We start from the raw sequence: 11,698 nt of genomic DNA, 5'->3' as shown, positions 1-11,698 counted from the left end.
CCTTTCTTCCCTTCTTGCAGCCTGGAGCATGAGCCTCCTAGCAGGGGAGCCTGGTCAGTCTGGTGCTCACAGCTCTACCTCCTGTGACCGAGGGCAGTCAGCAGAAAGGACGCTCTCCTCGCCCCCAGGGCTGTCACCTGCGCTGACTCCTAGTGCTCAGGGAGGGTGCTAGGTCCCAGGAGCCTCGGGAGCTGTGGGATGTCCTGGGCTGGGCAGGGACAGCACTGCTGGCTGGGAGATGGGGGAGAGTTTCTCATGCAGGACGTTGGTCAGGTCAGTGTTTGTAGGTCCGAGGCCTGGCAAGGCTGAGGTGCGGATGCCAAGGAGAGGCCACAGCAGCAGTGTGGGAGGGCAGCTCATGGGGAGCCCCCACCTGATACGCCTCTCTGCCCACAGGCCAGGACTCTGCCAGCCCCATCCGGAACACGCGCACGGGGCAGGTGCTCGGGAGCCTGGTCCACGTGGAAGGCACCGATGCGGGCGTCCACACCTTCCTGGGAATTCCCTTTGCCAAGCCACCTCTGGGGCCGCTGCGCTTTGCACCTCCTGAACCTGCTGAAGCTTGGAGTGGAGTGAGGGACGGGACCTCCCACCCAGCCATGTAAACGCTCCCAGGGCGCAGGGAATCTCCAGCCCTGGGGTGGGGTCGGGGGCCCTCTAGACCCTGGGTCAGGCACAGTTGTCTGTTCACCCACACCCCAGTCTGTTTTCGCTCCGTGTTCAGCAGATTCCCATAGCATTTTTCCATGAGTCATCTATGGCTCCGCGGGGGTGGGGGTGGAGGGGTGCAGTGGCTTTGCCAGGCTCCTGGCTCTGGTTTAGCATTCAGAGGGCCTCGGCTCTAGGGCTGAAGAACGAGCAGAGACTCTTCAGTCGGGGCGCTGTCCCCAGGACGGGTTCAGGGGGCTCCGCGAGGCAGGCAGCAGCCCCTGACTCCAGCAGCAGATCCTGCAGGTCCCTGAGGAGGGCAGCGGTGGTGGCTGCCTGGGGACAATGTCCAGAGTCACTGAGCCAGGTGCCTGTGGCCAAGGGATTTCTTTTTCTAAAGATTTATTTATTTGAATGTCAGAGTTACACACAGAGAGGAGAGGCAGAGAGAGAGAGAGAGAAAGAGAAAGAGAGAGAGGTCTTCCATCACCTGGTTCACTCCTCAATTGGCTGCAATGGCCAGATCTGCTCCAATCTGAAGCCAGGAGCCAGGAGCTTCTTCTGGGTCTCCCATGTGGGTGCAAGGGCCCAAGGACTTGAGCCATTTTCTTCTGCTTTCCCAGGTGCATTAGCAGGGCGCTGGATCGGAAGTGGAGTAGCCGAGACTCGAACCAGCGTCCATATTGGATGCTGTGGCCCCAGGCGGTGCCCCCCCAGGTCTGCTCTTGATTCCAGCTTCATGGGTAGGCAAACCCTGGGCGGCAGCAGGTGAGAGCTCACCTACTTGGATCCCTGACACCATGCAAGAGACCGGCACTGAGTTCCTGACTCCTGGATTTGGCCTGGCACAGGCCCAACCACCGCAGGCCTTTGGGGAATATCTCTCCCTCCAGACACTAAGTCAGTCAATGATTAAACAAAGGGAAAAAAAAGACCAGGGTCATGTGTACCTTTCAAAAGAGCCATGACTGAGTAGGGAGGGGCCTGTGGAGACAGCTGAATGGGTAAACTGAGTCCTGAAACCGGGGAGGAGCTGGCAGCGCTGGGGGAAGTCACCATGCAGCGCAGGCGCCAGGCCAATCCCGCATCCCCGCAGGTCATCCCACTTCTCTCTAGGAGGGGTCCTGATCTTGCCCCAGACTCTCCCGGTGTTTGCAGTCACAGCCCATTGCTCCCTGCTCTCCACCTCCTGGGCCACAGCTGCCAGAACAGTGAGCACAGGAACCCCAGGACAGAGGGGAGGGTCCCGGCACACCACGCAGGGGCCTGATAGAGGGGAGGAGGCCATTCCTTACCTGTGTGCTGGCCTCTGCCTTCTCAGTCCCACTTTAGCCTGGCCCCCAAGCCCCACCCCGGGCTCGCCCCGCCTGTTCCCCGCCCAGGCCAAACTCCCCTTTGGGCGGGTTGGGTGAGGCCCTGATCCACCCCTGGAGCACCTGGTACAGCCTGGGGGCCACAGCAGTGCACACCCGTACCTGCCTCTGACCATGGGGACACACCGACGGGATGCCCTGCTCAGAGCCCTGGTCTGCGGGCTCCTGCTGCACCTCCTTGTCCCAGCCCATGGTGAGGCTCCCACAGGCGGCAATGGGGACCCGGGTCAGATCTGCCCAATCCCGCAGTTAGAGCCTGCGGCCACGGGAGGGCAACCTCTGGGCTGGTGGAGCCAGTGGGGGTGACAGCTGGGGACCTATGCGCCCAGGGTGGGCCCCTGAGGCTTGGAGAGGGTCAGTGCTGCCAGAGGCCCCAGACACCGAGGAGTGTGCCTAACAGGAGGGGCTCTAAGAGGGCAGCTTGGGTTGAGGGATCTGGGCGTTCCCTTCCTGTGTGTGTGTGGCTGTTGGCAACCCCGCCCGCGGTCCTGAGAACAATTATCAACATCTTCGCCTTGCCAGGGACACTCTGGGGTGCTCTTGGCCAGAGGCACCCGGTCCCCTCTGAAGGTTAATAGCAGGGAGCATGGGGGCCCGGGCTGATCTCAGAGGCCACAGGGCCCCTCAGCCCACGCAGCTGCCCTGGGGCCAGAGGCTTACACTGAAGGAAAAGACCAGGGGTTCAGTGCCTGCCGAGGCCCTCCCTGACCTTCCCAGAGCTCACCCAGGTGAGATGGGGCCTGGGTGTCCGACCCAGAATGCTCTAGGTTGACAGGTCTTCTCCCCAACCCTGTCCCTATCTACTCTGCCCAGGGGCTCCACACTCACCCTCCCCTGTGCCCAGCCCAGCTGGAATTCCACCATTCCCCGCCCTTTGCCCAGACTCTCAAGGATGTCTGAGCCTGGCAGGAAGCTCAGCCTGGCCTTGTAGATGCCTCTTTTATTCATTTATCGATTTTTAAATATTTACTTATTTGAAAATTGACAGAGAGAGGGAGACCAGAGAGCGAGTGTGCTTCCATCTGCCGGTTCACTCCCTAGATGGCTGCTATACTTGGGGATGGGCCCTGTGGGAACCAGGAATCAGGCCCGAGGACCTGGCCAGCTTCCACTGCCTTCTCAGGCTCGTGAGCAGGGAGCTGGATCAGAAGCAGAACAGCTGGGATCCAACAGGCACTCTGATGCGGGATGCTGGTGTGACCGGCGGCAGGTTAGCTGCGGGGCTGGAACTCCAGCCCCAGTGGCTCAAACAGTATTTCCTGTTGGTCTCACGCTCGGAAAGAATCCAGTTGTCTCTTGGTGTTGTCACAGAGTCTCCCAAAGATAAAAAAAAAAAAAGGCCCAGTTTCTCCCTGGAGGAGCCCCATGTCCACTCCCCCGCTAAGAACACAAAAATAAATCCCTTGTCCGTATTCTAATGAGTAAGTTGCTTTTTATTCCTGCAAAAGTCTTATTCCTTAAAGAAAGAATCGAGGGGGCAGCGTGGAAGCCCAGAGGGTTAAGCTGCCACCTGCGAAGCTGGCATCCCACGTGAGCGCAGGTTTGAGTCCTGACTGTTCCACTTCTGACCCTGCTCCCTGCTGACGCCCCTGGGAAAGCTGAGGGACATGGTCCAAGTGCTTGGGAGACCTGGATGGAGTTGCAGGCTCCTGGCTTTGGTCTGGCCCAGCCCCAGCCATTGTGGCCCTTTTGGGAGTAATCCTGTGGGTGCAAGATCTCTGTCTCTCTCTTCCTTCCTCGCTCTCTCTGTAAGTAGCTCTGCCTTTCACACAAACAAATAAATAAATCTTAGGGCAAACAAAGTAGATGACCACTCAGGACGGAACAGTCACCAGGTTGACACTGAAAGGACACAGGGTATGTGCGTGTCTGAAATCCAGGTACAAATCGGCCCATAGAGAGCCACAGCTCAGGGAGATGAATGCTAAGGACACTACCTAGAGCTCAGACTCCCCCCCCCCCCACATTTCCCAGCTTATGCTCTGTGTGTGTGTATAAAAGCCCCTTCCGTGAGCCAGAGGAAGGGGAGTTTGAAGCAAAGACTCTTAACTCCCTGGCCCAGCCACACCAATAATAAAGTCTGATTTGGCCACAGGTGGGTGTGTCTGAGATCGGCCACAGGGTGCATCAGATGAGGGGTGCGTTCTGCTGGTCCTCCAGCAGGCTGCAGGCCATTCCTGAACTGGGAGTCTATTCCTAAACTGGGAGTCTATTCCTGAACTGGGAGTCTATTCCTAAACTGGGAGTCTATTCCTGAACTGGGAGTCTGTTCCTAAATTCCAGAGCGCCTATTCCAAAATTGGGACGCTCGAGTTCTGTACGGAAAGCCGCATCGTGTGTGCGTGTATGTGCCACAGTTCTCTGGCACACGTTAAATCACCCCCAGATGAGTTCTACCACACAACGCAAGTGCTGGGTGAGTAACTGTTCTATCAGTGTCAGGACGAGTGAGAGAAAAGGCTGTAATACTGAGCACAGACACACAATATATTTCCTGAATATTTTCGGTCTGAAAAGTTCGTTGCTTCTATGGTTCCTGAGCCCACATAGAGGAAGAATGTAATTAAAAACCATGAGTGGAAAAAGGTGACTGGTATCGTGGGCTTCTGTCCACCCAGCCTAGGGCCTCCTGCTCAGGGGCCAGCAAGGTTCCCAGGGCCTTGCACAATGTCCACTGTGCACTTCCATGGCTGTTTATTCCATTCACAGAGATCACTCTGTCAGTTCTTCCACTCGGGGCGATCCCGGCCTCAGCATCAGAAACACACTGCTCTGCTTCCTATCACTATGGAAACGCTATTTCTGGCCGCTCATTTGAGTGGAATCATAAGGCACTTGCAGGAAATCTGTTTGTAGGTCCGAGGCCTTGGCAAGGCTGAGGTGCTGATGCCAAGGAGAGGCCACAGCAGCAGTGTGGGAGGGCAGCTCATGGGGAGCCCCACCTGATGTGCCTCTCTGCCCACAGGCCAGGACTCTGCCAGCCCCATCCGGAACACGCGCACGGGGCAGGTGCGCGGGAGCCTGGTCCACGTGGAAGGCACCGATGCGGGCGTCCACACCTTCCTGGGAATTCCCTTTGCCAAGCCACCTGTGGGGCCGCTGCGCTTTGCACCTCCTGAACCTGCTGAAGCTTGGAGTGGAGTGAGGGACGGGACCTCCCACCCAGCCATGTAAGCGCTCCCAGGGCACAGGGAAGCTCTGGACCTGGGGTGGGGGGAGGAGATCCTTTGAGCAGTGGGCCAGGCCCAGCTGTCCTTTAACTCACACCTGAAAGCCACGATCCTCCTGTGTGCAGGATTGCCATGTGCAGGTTTCCAGCAAGCCTGCGAAGGCTCAGGAGGCTCCTGGCTGCTGCCAGGCTCCTGCCCAGGACTTGACACTCAGAGGGCGTGAGCTCCAGGTGCTGCAGAGAGAAGCAGAGACCCACCTCCCCTCGTTCACTTTCGCCACAGGTTCTGTGCAGCCAGGGGCGCTGGCTCTGGGTGAGGGCCATGCTCCATGACATCTGTAGGAGTCCCTGCTCTCCCTGACTTCCAGCAGCAAACCCTGCAGGTCCCTGAGAAGGGAACATTGGTGGCTGCCATGGTCACTGAGCCAAAGGACACTGGCCAAGGGACATTTGTCTGTCCTTACGACTGAGAGTGTGGGAGCAATGAGGTTCCCAGAGAGTCTAGAATTAAGGCCACAGAAGCCCACCTGGCCTTCCTGGAGAAACGCCATCCGTCCACCCAGGCAGCGTGTATGGGAGGCTGGCCTGCTCTGGGCATGGCAGGGTCTGGCCATGCAGCACTGATGTCACCTCCACTGAGTGTCACTGCAGTCACGACCTCCCACAAGTCTCCTGAGAGTCAGGAAGTGGTGCCCAATCCCTCACACACCTGAGGCTCCCTGGATGTCGGCGCCATCCCGACTTGCCCAGAGTCTAAGAGGTGTATCATGGTGGGAAGGGCATAGAGTAGGACCATGAGTGAGCAGCGTTGCAGGAGGCAGGGGATGGGGAGGGTCTGGTGTGGGCCACTGCAGGGCCCTGGACTAGCATCTTGCCTTGTGTGGCTCCAGGTGTCTGCAGAACTTGGCTATGATGGGTCAAGATGTTCTGCAGGTGAACATCACCCCACCTTCCATCCCCATGTCTGAGGACTGCCTGTACCTCAACATCTACTCGCCTGCACATGCCCGTGAGGGCTCTGACCTGCCTGTGAGTGTGGGGCAGGGTCAGCCGGGGTGGGAGGGCATTGCCTTCTGCTAGAAGATGAGAAAGGAGAAGCTGAGCACGGGCCCTCCTGTGAGCACACCCTGTCCAGAAGCCTCTCACTAGGGGAGCCAAGAAGTGCTGCTCCCCCACGGTGGCCAGCTGAGGCCTGGGTGTGGGGTCCCAGCGGCCTGGCTTCTGTCAGAGGTCAGAATGAGTGGGTCCTGGATGGCCCCAGGACACTGCCATCATCCTGACACCCAGGAGACTAACTCTGCTCTGGTGAGGGCTGACCTTGGAGGTCACACAGGACATCAGCCATGGACGCTTGGGCAGCCCCTGGGGAGGGAGGGCACTTTGAATGACATCCATGTGGAAGGACCAAGACTCAGCCCTTAGCTTTCCACCTCACTGCAGGTTCTGGAATTGATGCAGCCAAGCTCTGAAACAAGGGCTAGAACTCCAAGGATGGGAGGCCTGGCCTTCCTGCTGGCACTGGGACCCTGGCTCATGGCCCAGATCCTGCTGTCTGGGTGGAGTTCAGTGTGCTGGGCACCTGTACAGTCCCCAGGCCCTGGTTAGACCAAGAGGGGGATGAATAGGCTTTAGGCTGGGGGAGCCACAAGGTTCATCCTTGACCCCCAGGTGATCGTGTGGATCCACGGTGGCGGGCTGACTATGGGCATGGCTTCCATGTATGATGGTTCTGCGCTGGCGGCATTTGAGGACGTGGTGGTGGTCACCATCCAGTACCGCCTGGGAGTCCTGGGCTTCTTCAGGTGAGACCGGGGCTGGGGTGGGCCCTGCAGGAAGAGTGGCACCAGGACAGCCCTGTGACCCCTGTCCCTGCCACTTCTCAGCACTGGAGACCAGCACGCCACCGGAAACTGGGGCTACCTGGACCAAGTGGCCGCACTGCGCTGGGTCCAGCAGAATATCGCCCACTTTGGAGGCAACCCTGGCCGGGTCACCATTTTCGGCGAGTCTGCAGGTGGCATAAGTGTGTCATCCCATGTGCTATCACCCATGTCCCAAGGTCTCTTCCACGGAGCCATCATGGAGAGTGGGGTGGCCCTGATGCCCGGCCTCATCACCAGCTCATCTGAGGAGGTCTCCACAGTGAGTGTCCTCACTGCCCAGACAGCACTGCTGCTCCTGCCTCTCTTACTCTTGGTGAAGTGGTCACTATGAGGACCATTGGGTACACAGGCACTGCTGCATATCTGCGAACTGCTGAGGAGTTCTGGGGTCAGAATGTGCCATCTGAGCCCCAGTGGTAACAGAGGTGATTCTTGGCTCTGCCACTCTGCCCGCCTGAGCCCCATGTTGTCAGCAACCAGCACAGCAGGTGCTGCCCACTGCGGCTGGGCGGTGCCAAGTCATGGGACAGGAGCAACAATCAGCTTCCACTGCAGCCGTGCACACACCACACCCTGTGTGATTTGGGGTACACCTGCCTTCAATGGGGCCGTGGGCAACCCCAGTCTCCAGCATGGCTGTGCCAGCCCCTGTGTGGTCCCGTTACAGGTGGTGGCCAACTTGTCTGGCTGTGGCCAGGTGGACTCTGAGACACTGGTGCGCTGCTTGCGGGCCAAGAGTGAAGAGGAGATGCTGGCCATCACCCAGGTCGGGCCCCGTGCACGTGGGTGAGGGGGTGATGGGCTTGTGTGCACCTCATAGTCCCTGGGGATGCTACCTCCCATCCATGCCCTCCTGACATCCCAGCCCTGGATGGGAACAGGAGGTGCAGTCCTGGATGCCAGGCTGGGGACCCCATGGTGGGAGGGAGCAAACTGGGCTCAGCCTGGGCTCAGACAGGCTTGGGGGATTTACAAGGAGGGCAGCATAAAATACCTGTAACAAAATTTTCTCCCTGACCCGTGTGACCCCACAGGCCTTCATGCTCATCACAGCAGTGGTGGACGGAGTCTTCCTGCCCAGACACCCCGAGGAGCTGCTGGCCTCGGCTGACTTTCAACCCATCCCCAGCATCATTGGTGTCAACAATGATGAGTATGGCTGGGTCCTCCCCAAGGTGAGTGCCCACATTGCCCATGTGGTGGGCAGGTTTCTGGGCTTCAAAACTCTAGGCACAGCCATGCCAACATGGGACTCTTGCCTCTCCATCAGGTCCTGTTTGCCACTGACCCTCAAGAGGAGAGAGACAGACAGGCGATGCGGGAGATTACACATCAAGCAACAAAACACCTGGTGAGGCCCCCAGGCTCCTGCCACAAAAGAGCGCATCCCAGACACCTGCCCACACAGGGACTCCCAGAACCAAGGCTCAGCTGTGTGTTTGGGTGGGGTCTCCCGGAGCCTGGTTCTTCCCCCAGTTTCTGACTATGCAGGACCTCCGTCCCCCAGCCTGAGGCTGCTGCCTCTCTCCCAGGAGCTGCTCCCCTCACTCCTTCCCCTTCCCCTGGGCCAGATGCTGCCTCCCACTTTGGGGGACCTGTTGATGGACGAGTACATGGGGAGCAATGAGGACCCCAAGACCCTCATGGCCCAGTTCCAGGAGATGATGGCAGACGCCATGTTCGTGATGCCTGCACTCCGAGTAGCACATTTCCAGCGTGAGTTCATCTGGGACTGAGGCCTCACTCGCTAGGGGCAGCTCAGACCTGGGTCTTTTCCTGAGGGTGACGCCTGTCCTGTCCTGGTCCTGATCCATGTCTTAAGAGGGTCCCGGGGTGCCTCCTCTCACTAAACCCCCATGTCTTAACCTGGAGATGGATATGTCCTCTATTGAACTAGGAGGTTATGGCTGAGTGAGCTCCACTCACTGTTCCCAAACCTCATAGCCACGAAGCGCAAGGCCAGACCTAATCCAGGCCATGCCCACTGCACCTGCTCCACCCGGGATTCTGCTATACTGCCAGGACCCAACCTAGTGTGGCAGTGATGTGTGGTCCCCATGGTCACACATCTCCTTGTTCATCCCCAGGTTCCCACGCCCCTGTCTACTTCTACGAGTTCCAGCATCGACCCAGCTTCACAAAGGACCTCAGGCCGCCCCACGTGCGGGCCGACCACGGCGATGAGCTGCTCTTTGTGTTCAGATCACATTTCTTTGGCAGCAAAGGTGAATCTTCCTCCTTCACCAGGATGGGATGAGGTCCAGGCTCTCTCTGAGGGGCTCTGCACCCCCACTGGGATGAACGCAGGAGGCTCAGATGGGATCCAGGGTCCAAAGTCTTACAGCTCAGAGGGCAGAGCAGGTTTGGGTCTGAGAGCCCTGAGGGTGCAGCCTCTGCTCCCTCCTCCTCAGCCCTCCCAGGGATGAGTGTCCAGCCTGGGTGCACATGGGTTCAAAGTCAGATCTGATTCCTGACAAATGTCCCAGGGACAGAGGGAAGCAACCATCCGGTCCAGGAAGAAGCCAGTGTCGATGATTTACGGGATGACTGGGAACATGGAGTGTGACAAAGCAGGTCCCACTCGTGAGGGAGACACAGAGGTTGGCGGGTAGCTGAGGGTCAGCTCCACCTGGGCTGGGAGCGTGGTGCATGATGGGCAGCAGGACTGGGGTGCTCTGAGCTGACCCTGACCCTTCCCTCTGCAGTGCCCCTCACTGAGGAGGAGGAGCTGCTGAGCAGGAGGGTGATGAAGTACTGGGCCAACTTTGCTCGCAACGGGTGAGACGACCCCCCCCCCCCAAATCCCCAGGGACCTGGGACCCTCTGCCCTCCCTCTTCTGTGGAGACCTCACCAGCATCCAGGGTCATAAGTCACGTGACAGCGCCCTCCCCAGCTAAATTACCCACGGCACTCACAGGGGCCCTGGGACCAGGCACACTCTTCCCATCTCCCAGTGACCTGGGGTGGGCCACGAGCTGCTCATGTCTGCTTCCTGACGTCTTGTCTGCAGGAACCCCAATGGCGAGGGCCTGCCGCACTGGCCGGTGTTTGACCAGGACGAGCGATACCTGCAGCTGAACGTGCAGCCTGCAGTGGGCCAGGCCCTGAAGGCCCGCAGGCTCCAGTTCTGGACCCACACCCTGCCCCAGAGGGTCCAGGAGCTAAGGGGCACTGAGCAGAAGCACACAGAACTATAGCTGCCTGTGTGGGGTTGGGGGACAGGGGCTCCAGTGCAGGTGGGGCCCCGATGCACTCATACACATCCACAGAGAGATGCATTAGGCACTCTAACGTGGCCACTCAATCCTCCCTGCCTCTGTCAACTCAGCTGACCGTGGTGGAGAACCCACGGCTTGAGGTTCATTGTCAAGCCTGCCCTGGGTCCCCTCGTGTGAGACACATTCCATGCACCCTCCTTGGAGCTGTGTTGGGCAACACCAGTGCCCGCCCAGCTTCCTCAACACCCACTGTGCCCTGGGCCCTCATGCTTCTTGCCCCCTCCACCTTCTCCACACCCTGCCTCTCTTCTCAACCAGCCCCAGGCCCTCCCCAGGTGGAGGGAGCTGCGTTGGGCATTGTTGCCCACCCCTGGGTGCGTTAAACCCTATCCCCTCTTCCTCTTCCCAGCATGCCTGTGATCTCATATATCTTAAAGGCCACAGTGGACCCCGACTCCAGGAGTCACCGTGGCTTCGTCCCTTACGCTGCCATGAGTGGTGCCCTCAATCCCATCCATGCATTACAAATAAAGGGTTCTAGTCCTTTCACACTGAGTCACATTCACCTGAGTGAACCTGCCACGTTTTCTTAGGCCCTCAGCTCTCAAGAGACACCTGCTTACCTCCACAGCTGGGGTACTGTGAATCATTAATGCAGTAAACCTGGAGTATAAGGCTGTTGCTTGCATAGGGGGTTAAGCCTCTACCTATTTGCTGACATCTCATATGAGGACAGTTCAGGTCCCAGCTGCTCCACTCCTGATCCAGATCTCTGCTAAGGCACCTGGGAAAGCAGCCACCCACGTGGGGTACACAGATAATGTTTCTCCCTCTGGACTTTGCCCTGGGATAGCCCTGGCCATGGTGGCTGAGAGAGCCCTGGGCTGAGCAGAGGTCAAGGCCAGCTCTCCGGAGCCACAAAGTCAGCCTTCATGAGCCAGGGTCCACTTCCCCTGGGGGCTCCCGTGCCCAGGCTGCTCCTCCTTCCTGCAGGGAGCCTGATGTTGTTTCCTACACTCAGGCTGACTCCCGCCCCACCCCCCACTGCTGTCACAGGACCACACGTACCCTGCTGGGTGCCTGGTGGGGAAGGTGTGGGCCCTGGGTCTTACATTTCACTCAAGGTTCTTGTCCCCATGGAGATGAGGATTCACAGCAGCAGCAGCCACAGGCAGTGCACAAAAGCAGCTTTGATTTCAAGGAGAGAGAGCGTGACCACACCTGCACGCCTACTGAGGGCGCCACACACGGAGAGACCCTCAGCAGGAATGGGCCAGGGTTGCCAGGAGGAAGAGAGGAAGAGGCAGCCCAAGGAGGATTCCAAGCACAGCCAGGGGCAGAGAGGGCCCTCCCCTTTCTCATCTCAGGGGGCAGTGCCCTAAATGCATAACCCAGTGGGGTGGGAT

At 58.8% G+C, this 11,698-nt stretch overlaps 1 protein-coding gene across 2 annotated transcripts; it reads left to right on the top strand.

Annotated features, from left to right (window-relative positions):
• The first annotated feature begins 514 nt into the window (after positions 1 to 514).
• LOC100343300 (cocaine esterase) lies at positions 515 to 10,811 on the top strand. Of its 2 annotated transcripts, XM_002711595.5 has the most exons (12): positions 2,029 to 2,214; positions 4,987 to 5,191; positions 6,081 to 6,219; positions 6,859 to 6,992; positions 7,074 to 7,332; positions 7,741 to 7,839; positions 8,108 to 8,248; positions 8,344 to 8,424; positions 8,645 to 8,789; positions 9,161 to 9,298; positions 9,779 to 9,851; positions 10,085 to 10,809. In XM_002711595.5, the coding sequence occupies exons 1-12, from the start codon at positions 2,136 to 2,138 to the stop codon at positions 10,269 to 10,271; spliced, it is 1,680 nt and encodes a 559-aa protein (XP_002711641.2). In that variant the 5' UTR covers positions 2,029 to 2,135; the 3' UTR covers positions 10,272 to 10,809. The 2 variants fall into 2 exon arrangements, with proteins under 2 accessions (XP_069918674.1, XP_002711641.2); XM_070062573.1 differs by lacking the exons at positions 2,029 to 2,214; positions 4,987 to 5,191 and adding an exon at positions 515 to 601 and having other exon boundaries at positions 10,085 to 10,811.
• Positions 10,812 to 11,698: the final 887 nt, after the last annotated feature.

This window comes from Oryctolagus cuniculus, chromosome 18, assembly GCF_964237555.1.
Source record: "Oryctolagus cuniculus chromosome 18, mOryCun1.1, whole genome shotgun sequence".
Taxonomy (NCBI): domain Eukaryota; kingdom Metazoa; phylum Chordata; class Mammalia; order Lagomorpha; family Leporidae; genus Oryctolagus; species Oryctolagus cuniculus.
The sequence above is the reverse complement of the archived record's forward strand: the minus strand, read 5'-3'. Positions and strand labels throughout refer to the sequence as shown.

Coding starts and splice junctions, on each gene's coding strand:
- LOC100343300 (XM_002711595.5), top strand. CDS start 2,136: ATGGGGACACACCGACGGGATGCCCTGCTCAGAGCCCTGGTCTGCGGG. Junction 5,192..6,080: donor GGGACCTCCCACCCAGCCAT/GTAAGCGCTCCC, acceptor GTGTGGCTCCAG/GTGTCTGCAGAACTTGGCTA. Junction 8,790..9,160: donor CCGAGTAGCACATTTCCAGC/GTGAGTTCATCT, acceptor GTTCATCCCCAG/GTTCCCACGCCCCTGTCTAC.